The following is a 23,696-nucleotide window of genomic DNA, read 5'->3' as shown; positions in this document are numbered from 1 at the left end:
CTTTATTGTCGTGCGCCTTGTTTAGTCTTACTGCAGGACCTGAACCGCTGGCTTCAAGATACAAGAAGGGAGTCTCAATATGTTCACTGCCCTGGGCAAAAATGAGGGTGCTCTAAAGGATGCTGGGCCCAAAATGGCAAGTCCTCGCAGCTCCCCACCCCCTGCTTATGGGCTAACTCCATTTTTCAATTTCTCTCTCCCACCCCAGCAAAGCCTTTTCCGCAGTGCCTCTGGAGAAGAGGTGAGCAATCATTGGATGGTAGAGTTTAAGGGTTGACACCTCCCCCCCAACAATACTAAAGAAGAACTTGGAACAGCCGCCTCATCTGGGAGCCACAAACCCACCTGGGTTGAGGTCAGAAGGATCCTTGTTTGTGGCCTCTTTCCTGTGAACATCCGTCTAGCGCAGCTTATTCAGAAGGCTGGTGGCTCCAACATGCTAGAAAAGTCACTCCCGAGAGGAGGACAGGAAAGCCCGTCTCCCCCTTACAAAAAGTCCAAAGGAGTGAATTGTAGATTTGGAAGGGATCCCAAGGCTCATCTTGCCCAACCCACTGCAAGGCAGGAAACAAGGAGAAGATAATTTTATTGCCAGCTCATTGACCAGCAACACAACCTGCAGTGCGGACAGCTCTTCCGGGTTCCTGCTGGCCAGACTGATTTTCCATAATGCTCCATCCCACTCCCCAGGCTTCACGTGTTCTCTCTCTTTCCCCCACCCCCAGGAAGTCAGTACAGGTTCTGTGTCCATTGAGTATTCTCCATTCTCATTGAGCTGTTTTGAAGTTCTCCCTCATCCCCCCCCCCAGATATTTGTGTTATTTCTGCTTGACAGCCCCTTGTAGGGTGCCAGTCATGCAGTTTTGGCACCAGAAGGGATTCCTCGGGGTCCCTTCCCGCTCTACAGTTCCATGATGCTACTCAGTAACAAGTTTGCTATAGGTGTTTTGCAGGGAGGGTGAGAGGCATGGAGGAAAGGAGGCCCCGTAATGTCATCGTCCCCACTCTCTCTTGGTGCATCAGAAGTCAAAGAAGCATGTTGCTCCGTTGGCAAAGCAGCAGAATGGCACAAAAGAGTGAGACACTTTCTGTGGGAAATTGCAGTCAAACGTAACCATGCATGAGAGCTAGTTAGTGCATGAAGGGGTTAAGACCAGAGAGTTCTATTCCTAGACCCAGCTAGGTCATGCCCCCCTTTACCTCTCTTCCTCCTCCCACTCCCTCTGACCAAGGAGGACGTGTCTAAGCTTTGCTCCCAAGTTTAGAGCCCGTGTTTAGAACTATATTCTGTATTTCCTACCCAAGAGGTTTCTGCCGGCGTTCTCCTTGCAGCTCTCTCAGACCTTTGAATCTGTTAATAAAGCGTTTTAAACCTACGTAGCATTGTGTGGTCTGTCCTTTGCCAAAGGGGGTAGACAGAAGGGAGTGTTGTAAGCAGGATAAGAAAGCTCTAATAGCCTATATTCCTAACGCTATACAGTCGTACCTCGGAGGTTGAATGGAATTTGTTCCAGATGCCCGTTTGACTTACAAAATGTTTGGAAAGCAAAGTGCAGATTCTGATTGGCTGCAGGAGCTTCGGCTTCCAAAAATCGTTCGGAAACCGGAACACTCACTACCAGGTTTTGATCATTCGGGAGCCGAAACGTATGAGTTCCGTACGTGCACGTTTAAGCTTGATTCTTTTCTTATCACCTCACACATGTGGGTCGCACAGATTCATATATTTAATTTCCCCCCCACCCTTTCAAAGTCTCCCAAGAGGGCCTGCAGGTTCTGCCTGACCACTGGGGTGGGTTTGCTGTGCTTTTTAAAGAGGCGTGGGATGCTGTCAGCCACCAAACTGGATGGTTTCCAGAGAGGATGTGGTAAGTTGGTGAATGGGGGGGGGGAAGCTATTCTCAAACAGAGTCTACAAGCTGACCTTTGGGCTACAGCATTCAGTAGGATGCATTTTTAAAAAGCATTTGTTGATTGCTTTTTATTTTTCCCGGGTCTCCTCCTGCCCCTCACTTTGCATATTATCTCTCCAGACGAAGAGCTCCGGAAAACACAAGCTTGCTGCCATTTTGCAACCTTTTGCTTGGTCTTAAATTAATAGACCTCTCAGATTCTGCTTGCAGGCTTTGCATTGGAGGGATGTGATTGGGGACTGTGAGAACAGGAGAGCCATTGGCCTGATCCAGCCACACGGCTCTTTGTACATTCTTGGTTCCAAACTGGGTTCTGGAGAGTTTCTTTTTATTCCGTAGCTGCAGATTCCTTGTCATGCCTCGCTCCCAGAGGAAGAGCCGTCTTCAGAGGCCATCAGATTTTTTTATTTTTGCAAACAAGCCTCTTACCTTTTATTTGCACTTTCCAGGCAAAGGTCTGGGTTTCCCACTTCCGTCTCCAAGGGTGCCTTCCCTTTTTCTTCTCTCGCTTTCCCCGAGAAAACGCTGAATCAGAACGAACGGCAGTCTCCTCAGGAACCACAACAATCTTTGCAGGGTCTTCCTCAAGGCGTTCTCCACATGGTGGAGAAGGCTAAAGGGCTGACCAGTTTAGTCTTGAGGTCTCGAAAGAGCAAAAAGAGCCCTAAATCAAATGCAGGGTAATATTTTTGGGGTATTTGATAAATGAATCACATTTTGCACGTATCTCTTGAGGCGACCGACAATCCCATCATACCAATGGACGCCCTTCCCAGGCGGCGAGGGAGTCCTGCTCTTGTGCTCGGATCCTGCCTGCGGGTTTCCCAGAAGAGGCACCTGGGGTGGCTGCAGTGAGAACTCGGTGGGCTATTGGCCTGATCCATTATGTCCTTATGGAACCTCCATGGAACCTCCTCTAGGCAGTCTATCTTGATTCCTATTGTGATAGGAATTTTGAGGTCTTAGATATATGTTAAATGTTCCTAAGCGTACCAGCCAAGCACGTACACAGATCGGCACAGGAAGACCGACCTGAAGCCATTTTTGACTCCCAAACTGACCAAATGTTTTCTCTACAAAGTCAAGGGAAAATGAAAAAGCCTCCCCACTGTCTTTTCCCTCACAAATCCTGTCTGAAGGGTATGTCTGTGTTTGAATAGGGTGTGAGCCTGTGACCTGGCTCAGGAACTAAGTATTTATCATTACAAAAGACTGGCCAGGCTCCCCAGGCAATCCAATCAAGTGACCATTCAACAGGTAACCTGGCAGACAGGAGGGAAACAAAGCACTCAGATTTCTGCTGTAGACCGCCCTTTCTGTGATGGAGGTGTGATGTATGGAGGGGGTCTTGAGCTACACCCCTTCTGTGATGTATTTATGATGTTTCTCGGGGTGGTCTTGAACTCCTGGGCAGGGAATTTAATGTAAAATGTCTATATAAGGGCAGGCACACTTTTGTTCTGGGTGTGGTGAGTGAGGACCCTGTTGCAACAGATCAATAAAGATCAGGCTTACTAGCTGCTTTGCTTCTCAGTATTCTCTGGTTGGCCTCTGTTATTTTCTCCTACCAATAGGGAACCTACGTAAGAACTATATAAGGGCTCTTGTGTCCCCCATAAGGGGAAAAAGGGCAGATTTTTGTTTACAACACTAGGTTCTTAGGGGCATTTGGCCACTGTGAGGACAAGCAGCTGGTCTAGACGGGCCCCCTTTGGCCTGGTCCAGCAACAGCTGGGCTATCCTGTTCTTAGAAAAATAATCACAAGCCACTTATTTTAAAAAGCCAAGAGCCTGATGACAGTTGCACCGGAAGAGCAGCAATGTCATCTGTTTCTCCTGTGTCAGCCAAGCGAAGGCATGATGTCAGTTCCAGGGAACTGTCTAGAAATTGCTGCTTATTGCAGATCCTGAAAGTGATTCTGGCCCTCATAACATTTGCTGCCCGCGCCCAGTTCCTCTTTGACTCCTTTTCCTGCTGAGCCTAAAAAAAAGCCCCGATTCTGGATCCCGTGATTCTCCCCTCTGGCAGTTCCTCTTTTTCTGCTGTTTGGGGTGAAATGGGGGAATCGAAAGATTTGGGCTTCCTTGGGCCTGTGTCTCAGGCCAGCGCTGAAGCGAAGAGGCCAGGCCAGGGTTCAGTGCGGATGCAGCCGAGGGGCAAGTCTGGGAGGAGCAAATCTCCTGCCTCGTGGAGGTCCCTGGTTCAAGCCCTGGGGTCTCCAGGCAGGGCTGGGAATGGGTCTAAAAACCCAGACAACTGCTGCCTGTCCATGTAGACAGGACTCAGCTGGGGGCACCAATTGGGCGACTGAGTGGAAGGCAACTTAACTGGGTTCCCGATGAAATCACTCAGAACCTGAGGAGTCACTTAGGATACTGCAAAGGGATTCTATAGATTCCCCCCCCCAACGTATTTTTTATTAAAGATTTATTGGTTTACAAAAGTATGTGCAATGTCTCTTTTTTCAAGTTACATTTTCTGCAAATCAGTTTCATTTGGTGAGACGTTAGTGTTACCTTAGGAAGAGAAGGGGGAAAGAGGTGGAGGGGGAATGGGGAGTGGGGTGTGGTCTGGTGGCAATGTTTCTATTTTACTGAACATATGGGGGGGGTGTCAGCACCGCTTGTGTGGGTTCTTTTTGCTATTCGCTTGTGTTCCTTTGGTGGCGAGAGAGGTTGGGGTTGGCCTGGGACAGGCAGAGGCAAACTCAGCCCTCCAGATGTTTGGGGACTACAGCTCCCATCATCCCTGACCCCTGGTCCTGTTAGCAAGGGATGATGGGAGTTGTAGTCCCAAAACATCTGGAGGGCTGAGTTTGCCTCTGCCTGTCCTAGGGTGTGGTTGTTTGCTTGTGGTTGGCTGTGGTGGTCTTTGTTTTCGTGTGTGAGTGGGGTGGGTGGGTGTTTTGGATCAGGTTAGCCATACTGATTTGTATGCCTTTGGTGGATTCTTGTTGTTGTCTTGTTGGGCTGTGTATGTGATAAAGGGGAGCCATACCGGGGTGAAGGCGTCTTCTTCCATTTGTCCCCGTTTCAGTTTCAATTTGTTGGTTAGTTTTTCTAATAAGGCTGTTTCCCGTACTATTTGGTACCATTGGTCCATGCTTACTCCTGACAGGTCTTTCCAGCGTGATTCTATAGATATTTGAACCAGCGCATTATAGACTTTACTCCAGGGCACCAGACTCGAGTGGAATGGACTCATTGGTTATATGTCATAAACAGAAGCACAATGTTGCCTGGCACCCTAATCTCAGAGCAAAGCCAGATTTCAAGCGCTTACGCAGAGTTTGTTTTCGTTGGACTGAAGCACAGCAGATATTGTGGCGTCTTTGTAATAGATGGTCTGTTTACACATAGACAGTACAGTCATACCTCGGGTTACAGACACTTCAGGTAGTGTGGAACGGGTTACTTCCAGGGTTCGCCGCTCGCACATGCGCAGAAAACTAAATCGCACTTTGCCCATGCACAGAAGTGCCAAATCGCAACCCGCACGTGCACAGACGTGGCGCTGCAGGTTGCGAACGTGCCTCCTGCACGGATCGTGTTTGCAACCCGAGTGTCCACTGTATATAACCTGCCCTTATGATGGAGGGGCTCACAGCATTACCCCCCCCCCAAGAAGGCCTTGCTTCTCCCGCCGTCCTAGTGGATCCCAAAGCTTGCACACCCGGTCCTCCTTCCTCAAGCAGAAATGGCAAGCCTGTTCCTCTTGTGCCTTGAGAGGGGGTGTTTCCTAAACCCAGAGGGAGGTCTCTGGCTACTGTGTACATGGGGCCTGGTCACATGACCCCAGGGTCCACCCTGGGTGTCGTCCGATGGCCAAGCCTGCAAGAAGGCGGGCAGGAGGAAGCCTCTTCCCACCCTTGCTTTGGCCAAGTTGCAGAAAAGGGAAGGAGAAGCGGGTGTCCCTGGCTGAGCTGCCCAGGCTCCTTGCCCGTTTTCCTTGGGGCTGATCTCTCCACCGTGACCCCAACATGGATCCAGCTGTTGCCTTCCTCCTCCTCGTCTTCACCTTCCAAGCTACAAGTGAGTAAAATCCAGGTGACTCTCAGTTCAGCTCCCTCTCTGTGTGTATGTGCCATCATGCAATGCCCTTGCCTCTTTTGCACGAGAAAACAATGTGTGTGGAGGAATAGGGCTCCCTGCTTATTCCACATTTATCCCCAGTTGCTCACAGAGATGTTAGACAATATCCAGTCTTTATTGCGGAAATTTTCCAGGTTGTTTTCAGAGAGGCTATTTGACAATGAGCTTTAGGCAGATTTGCTTACAGGGTGTTTATCCGTCTTCCCAATGGGCATTTGTTCATTCCACCCATTCCACAACCAGGAAAAAGGCAATTTCCTTTTAAAGGTGTATTTGTTGCGTGAGGGGGAACTATGATATTCCATTTGTATCTAACTTTTTCTCCAAAGAGCTCAAGGTGCCCAAAAAACAAAAAACCCCAACCCCTTCTGACGAGCACTTAACAAAAAGGACGAAATCGTGGCTGGTTAACTGCAACCAGGGAATCATGGGCGGGACATTTTCTCAGAAGCGTTGAAAATAAATGTCTGGTTATTATGGGGTGCTGAAGGGCGCCATGAGTTGTTGGCTTTTGGTTTTGGTTTTTAAGCGCACGTTCCGTAGACTCATAGAACAGTAGAGATGGACAAGACCCGACGGGCCACCCAGTAAGACCCCTGCAATGCAAAAATCACAGAATTCGTGCCCAGAGGTGGAATTAGGTGGGCTTGTGAGTCCAGAAGGTGCTGGGGTCCCTTTGTCACTGCAAATCACCCTGCTATGCAAACAGCCCCAGCCCCAGAGAATTGTTGTAGCAGCAGACTAGAAAGGGGAGATTTGGGGGGCGGGAGGAGAAACAGGATGGCTGGTTCCCCAAGGTCTCATCTCTCGCCTTTGCCTGTAGCCTGATGGAAAAGCTGCAAATTGGGGTTCTGGCCTTAGGATGCTTGGGCCCACTGCATTATCGTGATGATGATGATGATGATGATGATGATGATGATGATGATGATTTTTTATTTATACCCCGCCCATCTGGCTGGGTTTCCCCAGCCACTCTGGGTGGCTTCCAACAGAATATTAAAATACAATAGTCTATTAAACATTAAAAGCTTCCCTAAACAGGGCTGCCTTCAGATGTCTTCTAAAAGTCTGGTAGTTGTTTTTCTCTTTGACATCTGGTGGGAGGGCGTTCCACAGGGTGGGCGCCACCACCGAGAAGGCCCTCTGCCTGGTTCCCTGTAACCTCACTTCTCGCACTGAGAGAACCACCAGAAGGCCCTCGGATCTGGACCTCAGTGTCTGGGCTGAGCATTGGGGGTGGAGATGCTCCTTCAGGTCTACTGGACTGAGGCCTTTTAGGGCTTTCAAGGTCAGCACCAACACTTTGAATTGTGCTTCTGGCAGTTCCCTGGCTGCAAGAAGCCAAGTTACAGGGAATCAGGCAGATGATCCTTGATGGTGGTGCCTGTCCTGTGGAAAGCCCTAAAGATAAATTATTATTATTATTATTATTATTATTATTATTATTATTAGCCACTGCAAAGCAAGAAGGCTGCACTGGCTGGGACCCTTCTTAGGTCCTGGTGGAACCTCCAGGTCCAGAGGCAGTCTATCAAGATTTCTAGGTCTTAAGGGCTTTTGCATGGCCACCGTGAGAACAGGCGGCTTGCTTTGATGGGCCTGATCCAGCTTCTGGGCTCTGGATTCAACCTGGATTCTGAGGAGATGTTCCTCATGGTTGTTTTTAGGAGTAAGAGGAACTGATCTGGAAAGATTTGGCAATGGGGTTTGTGTGTGTGCCTGTAAAACAAGCAAGGTCATCCCCATTAATTGCTCAAGAAGTATTGTGTCAGCTAGTGGCATTTTGAGAGAAGCATAACTTGACCGGGTGGTGGGAGACAACAACACGAAGCATCCTCTGTGGGTGTCAGACAGATGTGAACAACAGAACATCCCAGCGTCCGCGGCACCAGGACCTCCTAGTCCCACCTCTTGTCCCCACAGCGGCCAGAGGGCTCTGGGAACCTAGGACCAGTGCTTTTTCTGGGGGTTCCCAGGGGTACACGTACCCCTAAACATTTTGTGAATCTTTGTGCTTTTGTCCATTTATTGTATTTATTTTTCCTGAATTGAACTTTAAAAGGGTGATTTTCTTGAATCAAAATGAGAGCAGCCCTAAACATTTCTTTAGGGTGGGGGAAGCACTGCCTAGGACTCTAGAGAGACTGCTTCTGGGCCTGGGGCCAGAAGAGGTTGGCTTCTGGATCAGGCCAAAGGGGGCGCATCTGGTTCTCACAGTGTCCAGCCAGAAGCCCCAAACTGGGAAGCCCAGAAGCGTAACTGCAGCAACCCCCTTGCATGCAACCAAGGCAGGCCCCCAGCTGGCTCCAGACAATCTCCAGTCCTTGGTGCAGCATCAGCGACCTGAGCTTCAGAAGCTGGGGCAGGCTACTCAGCAGAGTAAACATTACACAACAGAAGTGGCAGAAGTTGTGTGAGCATATTTGCAAAACGTTTATTCAGCATGCAGCAGGACAAAAGGAAAACATGTCCTTGGTGTCCAAGCAAGACAGCAAAAGCAAAAGCTATACGCATACAGAAGTTCCCAGCAAGCTGTGCTGGAGTGTAAACAGACATGTGACATGCAACAATTCCACACGTCTGTTCTGAAGGCGGAACGGAATATCCTCACACTATCCTCCATTTATGAGAGCCCTGCCTGTGTGCAGGATTGCAGGTTAAAGATAAAGGGACCCCTGACCATTAGGTCCAGTCGTGGCCGACTCTGGGGTTGCGGTGCTCATCCCGCTTTACTGGCCGAGGAAGCCGGCGTACAGCTTCCGGGTCATGTGGCCGGCACGACTAAGCCGCTTCTGGCGAACCAGAGCAGCGCACGGAAACGCCGTTTACCTTCCCGCCAGAAGGTACCTGTCAGGGAACTGACATCAGAGCGAGAGGTGGAGGCAGGGCTCCAGAGCGATGCCGGAGAGGGGACCAGCAGGGGGGAAGGAATTCAGCGTAACACCAGTAGAGAAGAGAGGGAGATGGAGGAATTGGAGACAGGTCTCCAAGACCCTTCACCAGAGACTAGTGGAGAGAGCGCTGACACGCCCCTGCCTTCCCCGTACTTGCGCAGATGAGTTCCGCGCAGGGAAAGTAGGAGGAGACTTGGCGTCAAACAGCTCTTATGCTGGAAGAGGTTCAAGAAACGCCCACTGACGGATTCTGCAAGTGACTGACCGGTCACAGAGTGTGAGCTGTCAGCCAAAGCATGGTTGGCCAGGCAATATAACTAAAACTGAAGGCAACTTACGCACAAGTAACCCCCTTACAACCATTACAGTACCAATTGATCTACTTGCACTTTGACGTGCTTTCGAACTGCTAGGTGGGTTGGAGCAGGGACCAAGCAACAGGAGCTCACCCCGTCGCGGGGATTCGACCCGCTGACCTTCTGATCGGCAAGTCCTAGGCTCAGTAGTTTAACCCACAGCGCCACCCGCGTCCCTTAGCAGATAGGATAGCCATCTTCAAACAGGGCCGTCTTAAGCATATCCGGCGCCGTGGTGCAAAGATCCCTCCGGCGCCCAGCCCCCTTTCCCAGAGTTGACCTTTAGGAGGAGGCAGGCAGCGGCCTGGTGCCCTTCAGAACTTGGCGCCCTGGCATCCTCGCCACTAGCCTTAATGGGTAAGATGGGCCTGTCTTCAAATATCTCAAGGGCTGCCCCATGGAAATTGGAGCAGGCTTGTTCTCTCCAGAAGGCAGGACCCAAACCAAGAGATTCAAATAGCAAGGCAGGAGACTCCAATTACCGTTTTTTCTCGCTCTATAAGACGCACTTTTTCCCTCCTAAAAGGTAAGGGGAAATGTGTGTGCGTCTTATGGAGCGATTGCAGGCTGCACAGCTAACCCCGAAGCCAGAACAGGGAGAGGGAGCGCTGCGCAGCACTCCGTCTCGCTGTTCTGGCTTCTGGGGCAGTCCGTGAAGCCTCCGCAAGACACGGGGATGAAGGCTCCCGTGCCCTGCAGAGGCTTCGCATGAAGCTAGAACAGCTAGAGGGAGCGCTGCGCAGTGCTCCCTCTAGCTATTCTGGCTTTTGGATAGCCCCCGCGAAGCCTCCATAGGGCAGCAGGACGAAGGCTCCCCGCTGCCCTGGGAGGCTTCGCGCGGCTCTTGTGGGAAGTGGGGGGCTCTGTCCCTTCCCCCACCTCCCAGAAAAGCCCCCAAGAACCGCACTCCCTTTAAAGAGCGCATGGTTCTTGCAGGAGATGGGGGAAGGTACAGAGGGCAGCTTACCTGTGCGCAGCCTCTTCCGGGCTGGGGGGGGAGCCTTCATCCCGCTGCCCGGGAAAGCCTTCAGCGGCTGTCCCAGAAGCCAGAACAGCAAGAGGCTATCCCAGAAGCCAAATCCCTCTTGCTATTCTGGCTTCTGGGATTCAGAATTTTTTTTCTTGTTTCCAACACCCCCCCCCCCAAAGACTAGGTGCGTCTTATCATCTGTGGCGTCCTATGGGGCGAAAAATACGGTAAACATTAGGAAGAATTTCCTGAGGGCAGGAGCTGTTCAACAGTGGAACAAATTCCCTCATTGGGCTCTCCTTCCTTGGAGGTTTCTAAGCAGAGGATGGAGGGCCGTCTGTCATCGCATGGATGCTTCAGTTGTGATTCCTGCATTGCTGGGATTTGGACCAGAAGACCCTCATAGCCCCTAGGATTCAACCGTTCTATGAAAGGGGTGTGAGGAGATGGGGGACTTGGCTGTGCCCCCTAGGTTCCCCCCCAACTCCTCCCCATTTTGAAATGGCTTATCAGCTCATGTGCCTCGCCCCTCAGTTGCTTTGCAAGCCTATCTAATGTCCGACCCCCACTGCCCCCCCCAAAAAACCCAGGTTGCTGAAATGCTCTGGTCAATGTCTCAACCTGGTTCCTGTTGATGGCGCGTGAATCTCATCCTCTCCAAATTCACTTTCTTCCCTCTTCTCTCTCTCCCCTCCAAGGCGCAGACAGCCCTGCAGCGACCCATGCTGAATTAGGCCCCAAAGATGTGGGGCACTCGGTCAGCCTTCCTGTCGTGATTCCAAAAGGGACCATCTTCTCGGGTCTCATGTTGAGGTCCGCTGGCCCACCCAGCAAGGCCGTTGCCATGTGGGAGCAAGGGAAGCCCGTCACGGTCCTAGACCCGAGGTATTCCGAAAGGGTGTCTTTCCGCGAGGAGGAACCTGCCTTCCGAATCCATAACCTCACCTTGGAAGACGGAGGAGGCTATGACATTGCGACGTTGACCCAGGAAGGCTCCAAGACGCTGAACCGCTACACGCTCTTCGTCTTCCGTAAGTAACGTCTAAGAACTGCAAATTCAAGCGCCTTCCATGCACATTTAAGCACCCACCCCCAAGAATCCTGGGAACCACAGTTCCCCACCCAGAGAGCTACATTGAATGAACTACGGTTCCCAGGATTCTTGGAGCAGGAAGTTATGCACTTTGTACGAGTTATAGACGTATTTATTTATTTCATTATTTCATATGTACACCACTTGATTATTTTTTTAAAATGACAAGGAAATCAAGGAAAAATCACAGCAATACTTTAAAACATACAAAAGTTAAAATACTAAAGTGAATAGGTTCATAAATGTATGGTAGGGCTAATGGCCTTAGTTCAAGGCAGAGAATTTGAACTTAATAGTAAAAGGGCACAGGCTGCTATCAGCTCAAAGAAGAATGCCCGACTGGCATGTTCCCTCCCTCCTGCTCATTCGTTCGGGAGCTTCAAAAGCTTTATTCAGCCCGAACATCGCTGACACCAGCACACTTAGGGATCCACAGAGTTTGCGCATTTCGCGTAACAGACCTCAGCAACTCAGCATTTTGGCTAATCTACTTTATTTGCATATAAACACACACGGAGCACTGCAACATGGCTCCCTCTCTCTCTAGCATCAGACAGCAAAGAGAAAAAGAACAAAGGACAATAGTCCCTCTTCACGGAACACAGTAACACAAGCATCCTGTCTCCGTCACGTCCCACTCGGTGGAGTCAAAACATATACCGTCCAGTGATAGACAACAATCCCATGACTGCAATCACGGAGCAGGGATCCTAACACCCCCGCAGGGCAGGCTCTCCAACGGGGGGCTGTCTGGCAAGGATGCTTTAGCAGTGATCGCTGCATTGCAGGAAGTTAGACTACGTGACCCTTGGAAACTCTACGATTCTGTGACTAATCAAAGCCGTGTCTGGCAGCTACTAAGTTCAGGAGTTTTCCAAGAAATTGTCAGTTCCTCAACCGAAAAGTTACACCAAACCCAAGAAGGGAAGAAAGTTGGGCAGCTGCTTTTAGTTTTAAATGTTGCAACAGCAGCTAAAATTATCCTTCCTCAGCAGATCTTATTTGCTAGATGCAAGCGTCAAACTTTGAAGCAAAGAGAGGGCGGGCGCCCGGTTGCTTGCTTGGCAAGAACGTACGTAACCCTGGCAAAGAAAAAGGGTGAAAAATATCCTGGTTGTCAGGCTGCAGTTCAGTGGTAGAGCAGGCACTTCACGTCCAGACGGCCCCAGGTTCCCTCCTCCATGGCATCTTGGGGGAAAAGACTCCTGCCTGAAATGTTGAAAAGTGGTGAGTGGCCACTCTCAGCGAGGTGTCTTCCCCCTTTCCAGACCCAGGACTTGTGAGAATGCTGTGGATAGCAGGAGAGGATATATTGGTTCTATATTATCCTTCCTCACTCACGCTAGTGAGTCAGTAGCAGAGTACATTCCCCACTATATAGCAGGAAGATTCATTTGGTAGATTCATTTGAATATCTGTTGTTCCTGGTAAATTCCTGGTGTTTTGTTTTTCCTGGTAAATTCCCCTTTTATTCCCTCTTAAAAAGAATAAAGACACAACGGTCTTCCCTTAAAAGTAACAAGGCTTGCTCACATTCCGTCCACAGTGTGATCCCAAAGGCAGGCTTTAGCTTGTAGTTACAGATACAGAGAAAGGTGTGGGTTCATCCCCTTGTGAGGAATGAGCCCATGCGCTGCTGGCTGAGAGCCAGCAGACAGCAGAAGCATCCAGAGAAGGAGAAGGGTCTCAAGAGAGCAGATGGCTGCGGGACCGGTCCTTTTATGGGGTCCGCCAGGGTCACGCCCATCTACCTGTTCACACGCAGAGGGAGGATGCTCCAGACCAGGTGTCACAGGAAGTTATACTGACTAGAGTAACACCCCCCTGCGTATCCCCTCTGGGCAAACAGGAAATGTTGAACTTGACTGCTATGGCGATGTTACTTCCCACAGGACCCCTTTCCAGCTAACATGCACCTGGGGACCCATTTCCTTAAGCCTTTTACAAGACCTTGTATGACTCATGCAACACGTTGGTGGCTAATATACACACAATAATTACCAAAATGATTGTGCATTCTTTATCAATCTTCTGAGAAAAATACAAGACCTTATGCAAAACCACAGAGACTTGTGAACTACCCAACCTAAGATGAACTTATAATATCTGATTTCAATAGATTTTGCAAGTGCTTAGCTCAGTCTTTTGTTTTCTTTATCTTCACAATACGGAGAGATGCTAGTAAAGTTGTAGATAGATGTTAATGAAGTTGCAGACATTAACATCCATCTACAACTTCACAATCTCTTGGTATTGTGAACAACACCGAACTTACCCTTTATTGGTATCTTCATGAACTTACCAAAAAAGATAAAGAAAACAAAAGACTGAGCTAAGCACTTGAAAAATCTATTGAAATCAGACATTATAAGTTCATCTTAAATTGGGTAGTTCGCAAGTCTCTGTGGCTTTGCATAAGGTCTTGTATTTTTCTCAGAAGATTGAGAAAGAATGCATAATCATTTTGGTAATTATTGTGTGTACAGTGGTACCTCAGGTTAAGTACTTAATTCGTTCTGGAGGTCTGTTCTTAACCTGAAGCACCACTTTAGCTAATGGGACCTCCTGCTGCCGCCGCGCCGCCAGAGTCCTATTTCTGTTCTCATCCTGAAGCAAAGTTCTTAACCTGAAGCACTATTTCTGGGTTAGCAGAGTCTGTAACCTGAAGCGTATGTAACCTGAAGCGTATGTAACCCGAGGTACCACTGTATATTAGTCGCCAACGTGTTGCATGAATCGTACTACTCCTATGAGCAGCACAGGTGGCATTTTTCTAGCGTTATTGTTTTTGCCAGACGTTGGCAGGGCCATCTTGGATCAGGCCCCGACCTGTCTCTGAGTCCACCAACTTCCCGAGGAGTCCATTCCACGGTCGAGCCACTCTTCACACCAGGAACTTCCCAATGTTTAGTCTGGATCTCCTTTCTTGAGATTTGAATCCGTTGGTTTGTGCCCTGCCCTCTGGGGTGGCAGGTTGCAAGCTGGCCCCACCTTCTGAGACTGGAAGATGGCTGCGATTTCTTGACCCTGTCCCTTGCCCACCTCTTCCCTCCCTCCCGTTTCAGACATCAACATCACGGGAGAAAGGCTGGCCAACAGCTCCTGCAACCTGAATTTGCTGTGTGAGGCTGGAGCTGGAGCCAAAGTTCGGGTGACCTACTCCTGGAAGAATACAAAAACGGGGGACACGGCTTCTGGCAACGCCAGGCTGCACCTCACCTTGAATGCCAAGAACAAAGATGACTCTTACACCTGCTCCGCGCAGGCCTTGGGGACCCAGAAAGCTTGGGAGGTCTTGCCCTATGCTTCGTGCCCAGAATCTGCAGCTGCAGGTGAGTAATATTTTGATTTATTTCCCGCCCGTTGCCGTCAGGTCCTACCACTCAGTATTGCAGTGGTTCAGAAGACCAAAGACGGGCACCGTAGCCTGTGGTCGGTCAGTCAGTTTTACTGCACATAGCCAAAGGCTGTCGCAATGTACACAGGATCATTCAACAATTAAAAGAAAATATGCTGGATTAACACAAAACACTTAAAACATTTCTATTCTCAAGACATTACCTACTCTAAACAGAGCTATAAAAGTACCTTAATATACAGGTTAAGACATTAAGCAATAAATTTTATAGACTAAAATCACCACATAACCACTAATATACTAAAAAATAATGTTAATTAATACAATGTGCAATCATATTCGGAGTTTGGTGATAAAGATAAAATATAGCTAGATGTAAAGGTAAAGGTAAAGGGACCCCTGACCGTTAGGTCCAGTCGTGGCAGACTCTGGGGTTGCAGCGCTGATCTCGCTTTACTGGCCGAGGAAGCCGGCGTACAGCTTCCGGGTCACGTGGCCAGCAGGACTAAGCCGCTTCTGGCGAACCAGAGCAGCGCACGGAAACACCGTTTACCTTCCCACCGAAGCGGTACCTATTTATCTACTTGCACTTTGACGTGCTTTGACGTGCTGTCAACTGCTAGGTTGACAGGAGCAACGGGAGCTCACCCCATCGCGGGGATTCAAACCGCCGACCTTCTGACCGGCAAGCCCTAGGCCCTGTGGTTTAACCCACAGCGCCACCCGCTTCCCACATAGCTAGATGTAGGTAGGGTCAAATCTATTCATCTCCTTTACAATTGGTGGCTATCTTGGCTATATAATTTGCTCTAATTTTCCTAGCAGCAGTTGCAAAGAGTGCTACACGCCAGGTCACATACTTATCTGTGTCTGTGAGGAGATATAAAATCATGTCAGAGGGGTTCTGACCAGGGGACCTTGTCATTATAGGTACTAAAAATCGTTCTCTTGCTTCATTATATAAGGGGCAGCGCAAGATACAATGCATAAGGTCCTCTACTTCAGGGCATCCCCTAATGCAAACACGTTCATTTACTGGTCTGCCTCTGTGTCTCCCATCTCTATAAGCAGAGTTTATTGTATTTAATTGTAACTCTGTAAAAGCTTTCCGAAGTTGTACAAAAGTCAGTTCATTGAAATAAGGTGTATGTTTGTGGGCCTCTCTAAGTTTGAAATATAATAGGGTGTGTTATGTACTGAGTTGAACAGGATCCAAAATGCTGCAATCTGATTGGTCCTAGAACAATAGGATCCAGAATGCAGCAGTCTGATTGGTCTGCAGGAGCCACCCAATCCAGCTCCAGGTGGAAGTGACTCTGCAACCTGATTGGCCTACAGGAGAATCCCAGAATTAGCCAATCACGTGGGGCCCATTGTGTAAATAATGTATATAAAGGAGACATTCTGGGGGAACTTCCATTCCTCCTCATCACTATGAGCTGAATAAAAAGCATGAAATCCACTCTTGACTCTGAGTATATTTCAGGGCGCATGTGGAATGTGTACATAGAGTTTAGGTTGTTTTTAGTTACCACTGCCCTTATGGGTCGTTTAAAAATATTTTTCTGGGAATATAAGGGAGGTTCTGTGATCTCGGTCACTGAGAGGTCCTATTTGCCCATCAGTTGGGCAGCGTGATGTGCCCAGTTTTTAAGGGGTAATCCATTCAAGATCGTAACACTGTGGATAGAAAGGACAGAAGGTCACCTCCGAAAGGATGTTGCAGAGTTGGGGAAAGTTCAGAAAAGGGCAAGCGGAAGGGTCACGGGGATGGAGCAACTCCCCTGTGAGCGATTGGTTGCAGCGTTTGGGGCCTTTTAGATTAAAGGAAAGGGGTGTGAATAAAACGAGGCACAGCCTTGAGAAAGTGGTAGAGAAAAGCTTTTATCCCTCTCTCATAGTTGATGGGCGTCTGATGAGGCTGGATGTTGGAAGATTTAGGACAGATAAAAGGAGGGACTTCTTCAAGCAGTGCACTGTTAATGTCAGTTTGCATTTCTTAGTGCAAAAAGTATTGATCTGATGCACTGATCTTTCCTATTCTATTCTAATTCATTCAAGAGGGTTCTGGAAGCTTCTCTGTGTGAAAGAAGCAAGCGGAAGGTTCATGAGGTTTGGGTTCTTCCTTCAGAGAAGCTGAGTGCAGCTGGCTTAGACTGGTTCTTTTATCTCTTTCTGTCAAGGTCATGCTGATTATAATAATAAGGCCAGAAGGAGCCTGGGCTTCACTTTCTGTCTCTCTTTCCTTCTGGTGTGGTTTTCTGAACAAAGTGTTAAGGTTTAGTCTTATTATAAGTTATGTAAGCTTAAGTTAAACCTGCTGCAACTGGATTTCTTATGGGTAGTGCCAATCCTGAATGTACAGTGGATGCTCGGGTTGCAAACGTGATCCGTGCGGGATGCACGTTCGCAACCCACAGCATCCGCAACCCGCCGCACCGCGTCTGCACACGTGCGGGTCACAATTCAGCGCATGCGCAAGCGCCGAAACCCGGAAGTAACTCGTTCCGGTACTTCTGGGTTTGGCACGGTGCGCAACCCAAAATCGCGCAACCCAAAGTGTCTGTAACCCGAGGTATGACTGTACAGTGGTTATTTCGGGTTAAGTACTTAATTCGTTCCAGAGGTCCGTTCTTAACCTGAAACTGTACTTAACCTGAAGCACCACTTTAGCTAATGGGGCCTCCTGTTGCTGCTGCACCGCCGGAGCACGTTTTCTGTTCTCATCCTGAAGCAAAGTTCTTAACCTGAAGCACTATTTCTGGGTTAGCGGAGTCTGTAACCTGAAGTGTATGTAACCTGAAGCGTATGTAACCCGAGGTACCGCTGTATTGGATTTGTGACCATTATGCTCATTTGCCTTCAGTAGCAGTAAAGCTCTGCTGGGTGAAATTTGAATTGCCTCTGATCTATTTTGGGGAAATCCGGCAACGTGTTTGTTACGAAAAAATCTGGGTGTGAGGCTGCTCAGTCCCCCACCTGGTCGGACAGAGCCCGCAGGTCCCTGCGGAATAAAGGAAGGAGTCCAGCCAACCGGAGCAAATAGCTGTCGACCAAAGTTTATTGCGCAATAGGTTCAAAGAGGAAAGTTGAACCCTGAGGATGGGGTGACAAGGACTTTTAAAACTCTCCCACCACATCCCAGAATACAGTTCGAAGGGGAGGGGTTAACCTTGGCAAACATGTCCAGACAAGTCCTTGGTACAAGAGTAGCATAAGCAGACATGGCAGGGCAAGACTCAGGTATAAGATTAGCATAGACAAATACCGTATTTTTTGATCTATAAGACTCACTTTTTCCCTCCTAAAAAGTAAGGGGAAATGTGTGTGTGCGTCTTATGGAGCGAATGCAGGCTGCACAGCTATCCCAGAAGCCAGAACAGCAAGAGGGATTGCTGCTTTCACTGCACAGCGATCCCTCTTGCTGTTCTGGCTTCTGAGATTCAAAGTATTTTTTTTTATTGTTTTCCTCCTCCAAAAACTAGGTGCGTCTTGTGGTCTGGTGCGTCTTATAGAGCGAAAATTATGGTATGTCTTAAGTACCCACCACCCAAAAGTGCAATAGAAGTTCCTTTGCATGTCTGGAGCCTGAGCCAAGTCAGGTGACGAGATTTGGCTTCCTTTGGCTAACAATGAGCCCAGCAATTGTCACCTCTGAGAACTTCCTGGAGTCCTTTTTCAAGGGGAAAATAGCTTTCGAATGGGGGGAACTGGGAAAGGAGATGATTTTATATTATTTTTAAAGTTAGGTGACTTCCCTGAGCTGTCAAGTTGGAAGGATATACCGTATTCAGGCATAATATTTGTAATATTTAACTTTAAAGATGTCCCCCCCCCCCCACAATTGTAACAGTGTTTAAGTTGTTACTCTGCTAACTATGCATTGGAATCTGCTTTGGATCAATACTGGGTAGAATTTCGGTGACAGTTAAACAGTGGAACTCTCTGCCACAGGAGGCAGGAAGGCCCACCAACCTGTAAAGGAGGACTGGACAAATTAATGGAGGAGGGGGCTATCAGGGGAGGGGAGAGGGCTGCCAGCCACCATGAATCTGCTCTGTCTCCACCGTTGGAAGCAGTTGAACACCCGTTGCTGGAAACTACCGGAGGGGAGAATTGCTCTGGTGCCCGGATCCTGCTTGTGGGTTTCTGTAGGATACCGGGCTAGATGGGCCATTAGCCTGATCCTGATTCTTATGCCCCCCCCCCCTCTCTCTGATGGGCACCCCTTGACTCCCCCAGAATATTGTTGTACTACAACTTCCATCATCCCTGTTAATGGAGAAATCTGAGGGCTCCCTTGGACAAAAAAATGAGGACACCAGCTAGGAATACCAGAGCAAAACAGCAGCCAGTAGGCTTGGTCTTTCTTAAAGACTGTCGCGACAGGACTCCCACCTGCCACAAGGTGGAACAAGATGGAAGCCCCATACAAAAGAGAACCCAAACTTTTATTGGCTGCTGATCCCCATGTTACACCCCCCCAAACTACGTCACTCATACATCACGGTTACATCATGAAAGGGGAGGTCTGGTGGCAGTAATCTGAGCATCCTCGACCCTGCCCCATGGTTCCCCTTGCCCTCCACCAAACACCCATCAAGTGGAACAAAAGAGATCTTTACATTTCCCTGTTTCCCAGCCAAGTCCATCCCACCCTTTTGTCTTCATCTGGGTTTATTTCTGGCATGGCTACCTGTCTGGCACTCAGGTATCAGGATGCCAGGGATTATCCCTCAGGCAGAGGGGCTGCTGAGGAGCTGAGCTCACATGTTTATAGGAATTTCTGAAGTTTTCCCTGTGAGCCAGTACAGAGATACATTGATCAGTGAATTCTTACATTTGGTATCGTGCAGCAGAGGCCCTTTGAATAGATAGGAAGAAACTGTGATGAAGCGTTTTGTGGGGACAAGTCACAAAAGTGATGGTGCTGGTTTTGGTAGTTGGCTGCATGTGCATGAGATCTGCTGGAGGGGCAACCCCCCCCCCAACCTATACATAAATTCCTGCAACATCCCTAAGAGGTGAGGGTGGAGAAATTGGGGTCACTTTGCATTATAACTTGAAGCTGTTAGCCCAGGAGCTGAGGTCTGCTGCAACAGGCTGCTCCTCCAGATGAGCTGATATGCAGACAAGCTAAAGAGAGACCATGAATGGCCAGAAATATTTTTGAGATTTCCACATCTCATCAAAATAATAATACTAACAATCCTATCCTGTTGGAGCATCTGGAATCTAAACTACGCAGCAAATATTTGAAATAATCAAGCTTGCCAAATTAACATTATTTCCCCTTTTTGGAGAATAGAGCATTTGTCAGCTGGGCTGAGACGATGGCGTCATTTCTGAAGTGCGCCGCAGCAAATGTTCCCTCTCCAGAACCCTTTTAGCCATTTCCCTGCATTATTCATTCTAATTCATTATTTGGTATTCATCCATTCTTTTTGAAGTCATTTAAGTCATTATTTGCCTAACCCCTGGAACACGGGGAGGCTGTTGGAGAGAGAAAGCAAAAAGGTAATTATATCCGCCATGCCAAACAAGCATGTATGTGGCGTCTGGGGGCTTCTGCGAGGCTTATTTTAATTTATTCATTTCATTTAGAACCAGCTCATTCTGAAAGCCATAGGTGGGCGCATCTTCCTGGGAAAGTGTTTACGGGGTGGGATGTGGGTACCTGGATGAAGAGCCTTTTCCTGATCGCCATCCCTCTACCCTCTGAAGTTCAATGGGCAGTGGGGGGGGGGAATAATACTGAGATGGTCCTTTTGGGGGTGTTGTGCTCCCCCATCCCACCCCCAAATAATATATAATAATCATTCATTACTTATACCCCGCCCATCTGGCTGGGTTTCCCCAGCTACTCTGTGCGTCTAAAAATACATTAACACCTCGGTCACTAAAAACTTCCCTAAACAGGGCTGCCTTCAGATGTCTTCTAAAAGTCAGATAGTTGTTTATTTCCTTGACATCTGATGGGAGGGCGTTCCACAGGGCGGGAGCCACCACCGAGAAGGCCCTCTGCCTGGTTCCCTGTAACTTGGCTTCTCGTAGCGAGGGACCCGCCAGAAGGCCCTCAGATCTGGACCTCAGTGTCTGGGCTGAATGATGGGGGTGGAGACGCTCCTTCAGGTATACAGGACCGAGGCCGTTTAGGGCTTTCAAGGTCACCACCAACACTTTGAATTGTGCCCAGAAACGTACTGGGAACCGATGCAGGTCTTTCAGGACGGGTGTTATATGGTCTCAGCGGCTGCTCCCAGTCCCCACTCTAGCTGCCACATTCTGGATTAGTTGTAGTTTTGGGGTCACCTTGAAAGGTGCCCAACCCACTAAGGAGGATAATAATGCAATACAGTGGTACCTCGGGTTACAGACGCTTCAGGTTACAGACTCCACTGGCCCAGAAATATTACCTCAGGTTAAGAACTTTGCTTCAGGATGAGAACAGAAATTGTGCTCTGGCAGCAGCGGGAGGCCCCATTAGCTAAAGTGGTACCTCAGGTTAAGAACAGTTCCAGGTTAAGAATGGACCTGTGGAACGAATTAAGTACTTAACCTGAGGTACCACTGTACAAAACAGTGACAATTAATTGCACATTTTCCTTCAAAGCCAATTCATTCAGCAAAATGGATGAATCTGTTTCCAAGTCTGGTATTCCTTTGCGCCTCCCCCTGCTCCTTCTGTTGTGGCTTCCCCATCTAGTCCAGCCTCCTCTTCTCACAGGGGTCAGCCACATGCCTGTGCAAAACCCACAAGCGGGATCTGAGTGCGAGAGCAACTCTCTCCCCTCCTGTGATTCTCAGCCACTGCTGCTCAGAAGCATCGCAGAGCCATCGTGTCTGGCAGCCCTCGAGAGCCCTCTCCTCCTCCATGAATTTGTCCCATCCTCTTTGAAATATGCTCGGAGTCGAGAGTGGATTTCATGCTCTTTGTTCAGCTCATAGTGGTGAGGAGGAATCGAAGTTCCCCCAGGATGTCTGCTTTATATACCTTATTTACACAATGGGCCCCACGTGATTGGCTAATTCCGGGATTCTCCTGTAGGCCAATCAGGTTGCGGATTCCCTTCCAGCTGGAGCTGGATTGGGTGGCTCCTGTGGACCAATCAGACTGCTTCATTCTGTATCCTATTGTTCTAGGACCAATCAGAATTCTTCATTCTGTATCCTATTGTTCTAGGGCCAAGCAGACTGCTGCATTCTGGATCCTATTGTTCTAGGACCAATCAGACTGCTGTATTCTGGATCCTATTGTTCTAGGACCGATCAGTCTGCTGCATTCTGGATCCTATTGTTCTAGGACCAATCAGACTGCAGTATTCTGAATCCTATTGTTCTAGGACCAATCAGACTGCTGCATTCTGGATCCTATTGTTCTAGGACTGATCAGTCTGCTGCATTCTGGATCCTATTGTTCTAGGACCAATCAGACTGCAGCATTCTGGATCCTATTGTTCTAGGACCAATCAGACTGCTGCATTCTGGATCCTATTGTTCTAGGACCAATCAGACCGCTGCATTCTGGATCCTATTGTTCTAGGACCAATCAGTCTGCTGCATTCTGGATCCTATTGTTCTAGGACCAATCAGACTGCAGTATTCTGAATCCTATTGTTCTATGACCAATCAGACTGCTGCATTCTGGATCCTATTGTTCTAGGACCGATCAGTCTGCTGCATTCTGGATCCTACTGTTCTAGGACCAATCAGACTGCTGCATTCTGGATCCTATTGTTCTAGGGCCAAGCAGACTGCAGTATTCTGGATCCTATTCAGCTCAGTACATAACACTCTTTCAAAGCCACCCAGGTTGGTGGCCACCCCTGCCTCCATTTAATCGGGAACATCTCCCCCTTTCTTTCTTTCTTTGCAGGACTTTTCGCGGCCGGCCTCTTCTTCTTCCACGTTGCCAGAGCTGTCTTGGCACCTGCCCTCATCACTGTCTTCATGCTCCTGTGAATAGCCAGTGGCTCTGCAGCTGCTTCCTGAGCGAAGTGTGGAAATCCAGCCTCCTCCTCTCGTTTTCCAGTGCTCCCACTTCTCGTCCGCCCCTTGCTCTGGTTCCCCTTTGCAGTCAAACCTCAGTTGTCAAACGTAATCCGCTCCAGAAGGTTGTTCAACTTCTGATTGGGCGCAGGAGCTTCTTGCACTCAAGCGGAAGCTGTGTCGGACGTTCGGGTTCCAAAAAACGTTCGTAAACCAGAGCATTTACTTCCCGGTTTTCGGCGAAACGTTCGAAAATGGAGCTGTTCAAGAACCGAAGTTTGACTGTATTAGGAAATGAGAGAGAGAAGAAGAAGTCTGAATTAACATTTGCTAATTATTCCCCGTGATCCATCTGGTTCCTCCCACCATTCCTCTGCGCCCAAGCAGTCCCTGCTGAGATTCCTGCACTGAAGGGGGTTGGACTAGATGACCCCTGGGTTCCCTCCCAACTCTGTAATTCCGTGATTCACGCATGCTTCGGTGTTCCCAGGCATCACGTTCCTATTTCCCAGTGCTGATCCTCTGAAGCCACTGCCTCGATTTTCTCCCTAATCAAAGCCCTCAGTATAAGGATGATTCCTATGTTCCTATTTAAACCATCCCTTTATGGAGAACCATGAGGACTAGCGTCTTATTTTTAGAACAAAGGGTGTAGCTCAGCGGTACAACAAGCTGAAGGCTCCATGTTTGACCCCCAACAGCATCTCCAACTAGGGCTGGTCTGGAACCCCAGAGAGCCATTGCTGGTCAGGGTGGACCAACCTCCCCAACCTGGTGCTCTCAAACTGGTGCTAAACTGCGGGCTGCTGGGATCCTTCCCCAGGGTTCAATCCCAATCTTAAATTCAGTTCTCTGCTTTCCTTGCAGCAAATTGCCATTTTATTTTATTTCTTGAAAATCCTAATGGAAATTGGCCTGTCTTTCAATGTGAATTCCTCCTGATGGAGGCTGTATTAAACTGAAATACCTGGATTTGTGGGGGGGGTCCCCCCAACCCCCCGAGGCATTCTTGCATGTTATTTCCCTGCTAC

General features: G+C 48.8%; 1 protein-coding gene and 1 long non-coding RNA gene across 2 annotated transcripts; both read left to right on the top strand.

Moving 5' to 3' along the window:
• Window positions 1-5,769: 5,769 nt before the first annotated feature.
• Window positions 5,770-23,052, top strand: LOC309330010 (T-lymphocyte surface antigen Ly-9-like). Its single transcript, XM_081841398.1, has 4 exons — window positions 5,770-5,945; window positions 10,924-11,256; window positions 14,384-14,650; window positions 22,553-23,052. The coding sequence occupies exons 1-4, from the start codon at window positions 5,894-5,896 to the stop codon at window positions 22,636-22,638; spliced, it is 738 nt and encodes a 245-aa protein (XP_081697524.1). The 5' UTR covers window positions 5,770-5,893; the 3' UTR covers window positions 22,639-23,052.
• On the top strand, window positions 16,512-18,448 carry LOC309330199. The gene is made up of 3 exons (XR_014151370.1): window positions 16,512-17,251; window positions 17,497-17,764; window positions 18,234-18,448. It is a non-coding gene; the product is annotated as an uncharacterized lncRNA (long non-coding RNA).
• Window positions 23,053-23,696: the final 644 nt, after the last annotated feature.

This window comes from Podarcis erhardii, assembly GCF_964252035.2.
Source record: "Podarcis erhardii genome assembly, chromosome: 15".
NCBI classification, from domain to species: domain Eukaryota; kingdom Metazoa; phylum Chordata; class Lepidosauria; order Squamata; family Lacertidae; genus Podarcis; species Podarcis erhardii.
Note: the sequence above shows the minus strand (reverse complement) of the source record. Positions and strands in the feature narration are given on the sequence as shown.

Bases quoted from the DNA above. Each gene is read 5' to 3' on its own strand.
- LOC309330010 (XM_081841398.1), top strand. From the start codon at position 5,894: ATGGATCCAGCTGTTGCCTTCCTCCTCCTCGTCTTCACCTTCCAAGCT. The intron at 5,946-10,923 runs GTGAGTAAAATC...CTCCCCTCCAAG, and splicing joins CTTCACCTTCCAAGCTACAA to GCGCAGACAGCCCTGCAGCG. The intron at 11,257-14,383 runs GTAAGTAACGTC...CTCCCGTTTCAG, and splicing joins CTACACGCTCTTCGTCTTCC to ACATCAACATCACGGGAGAA.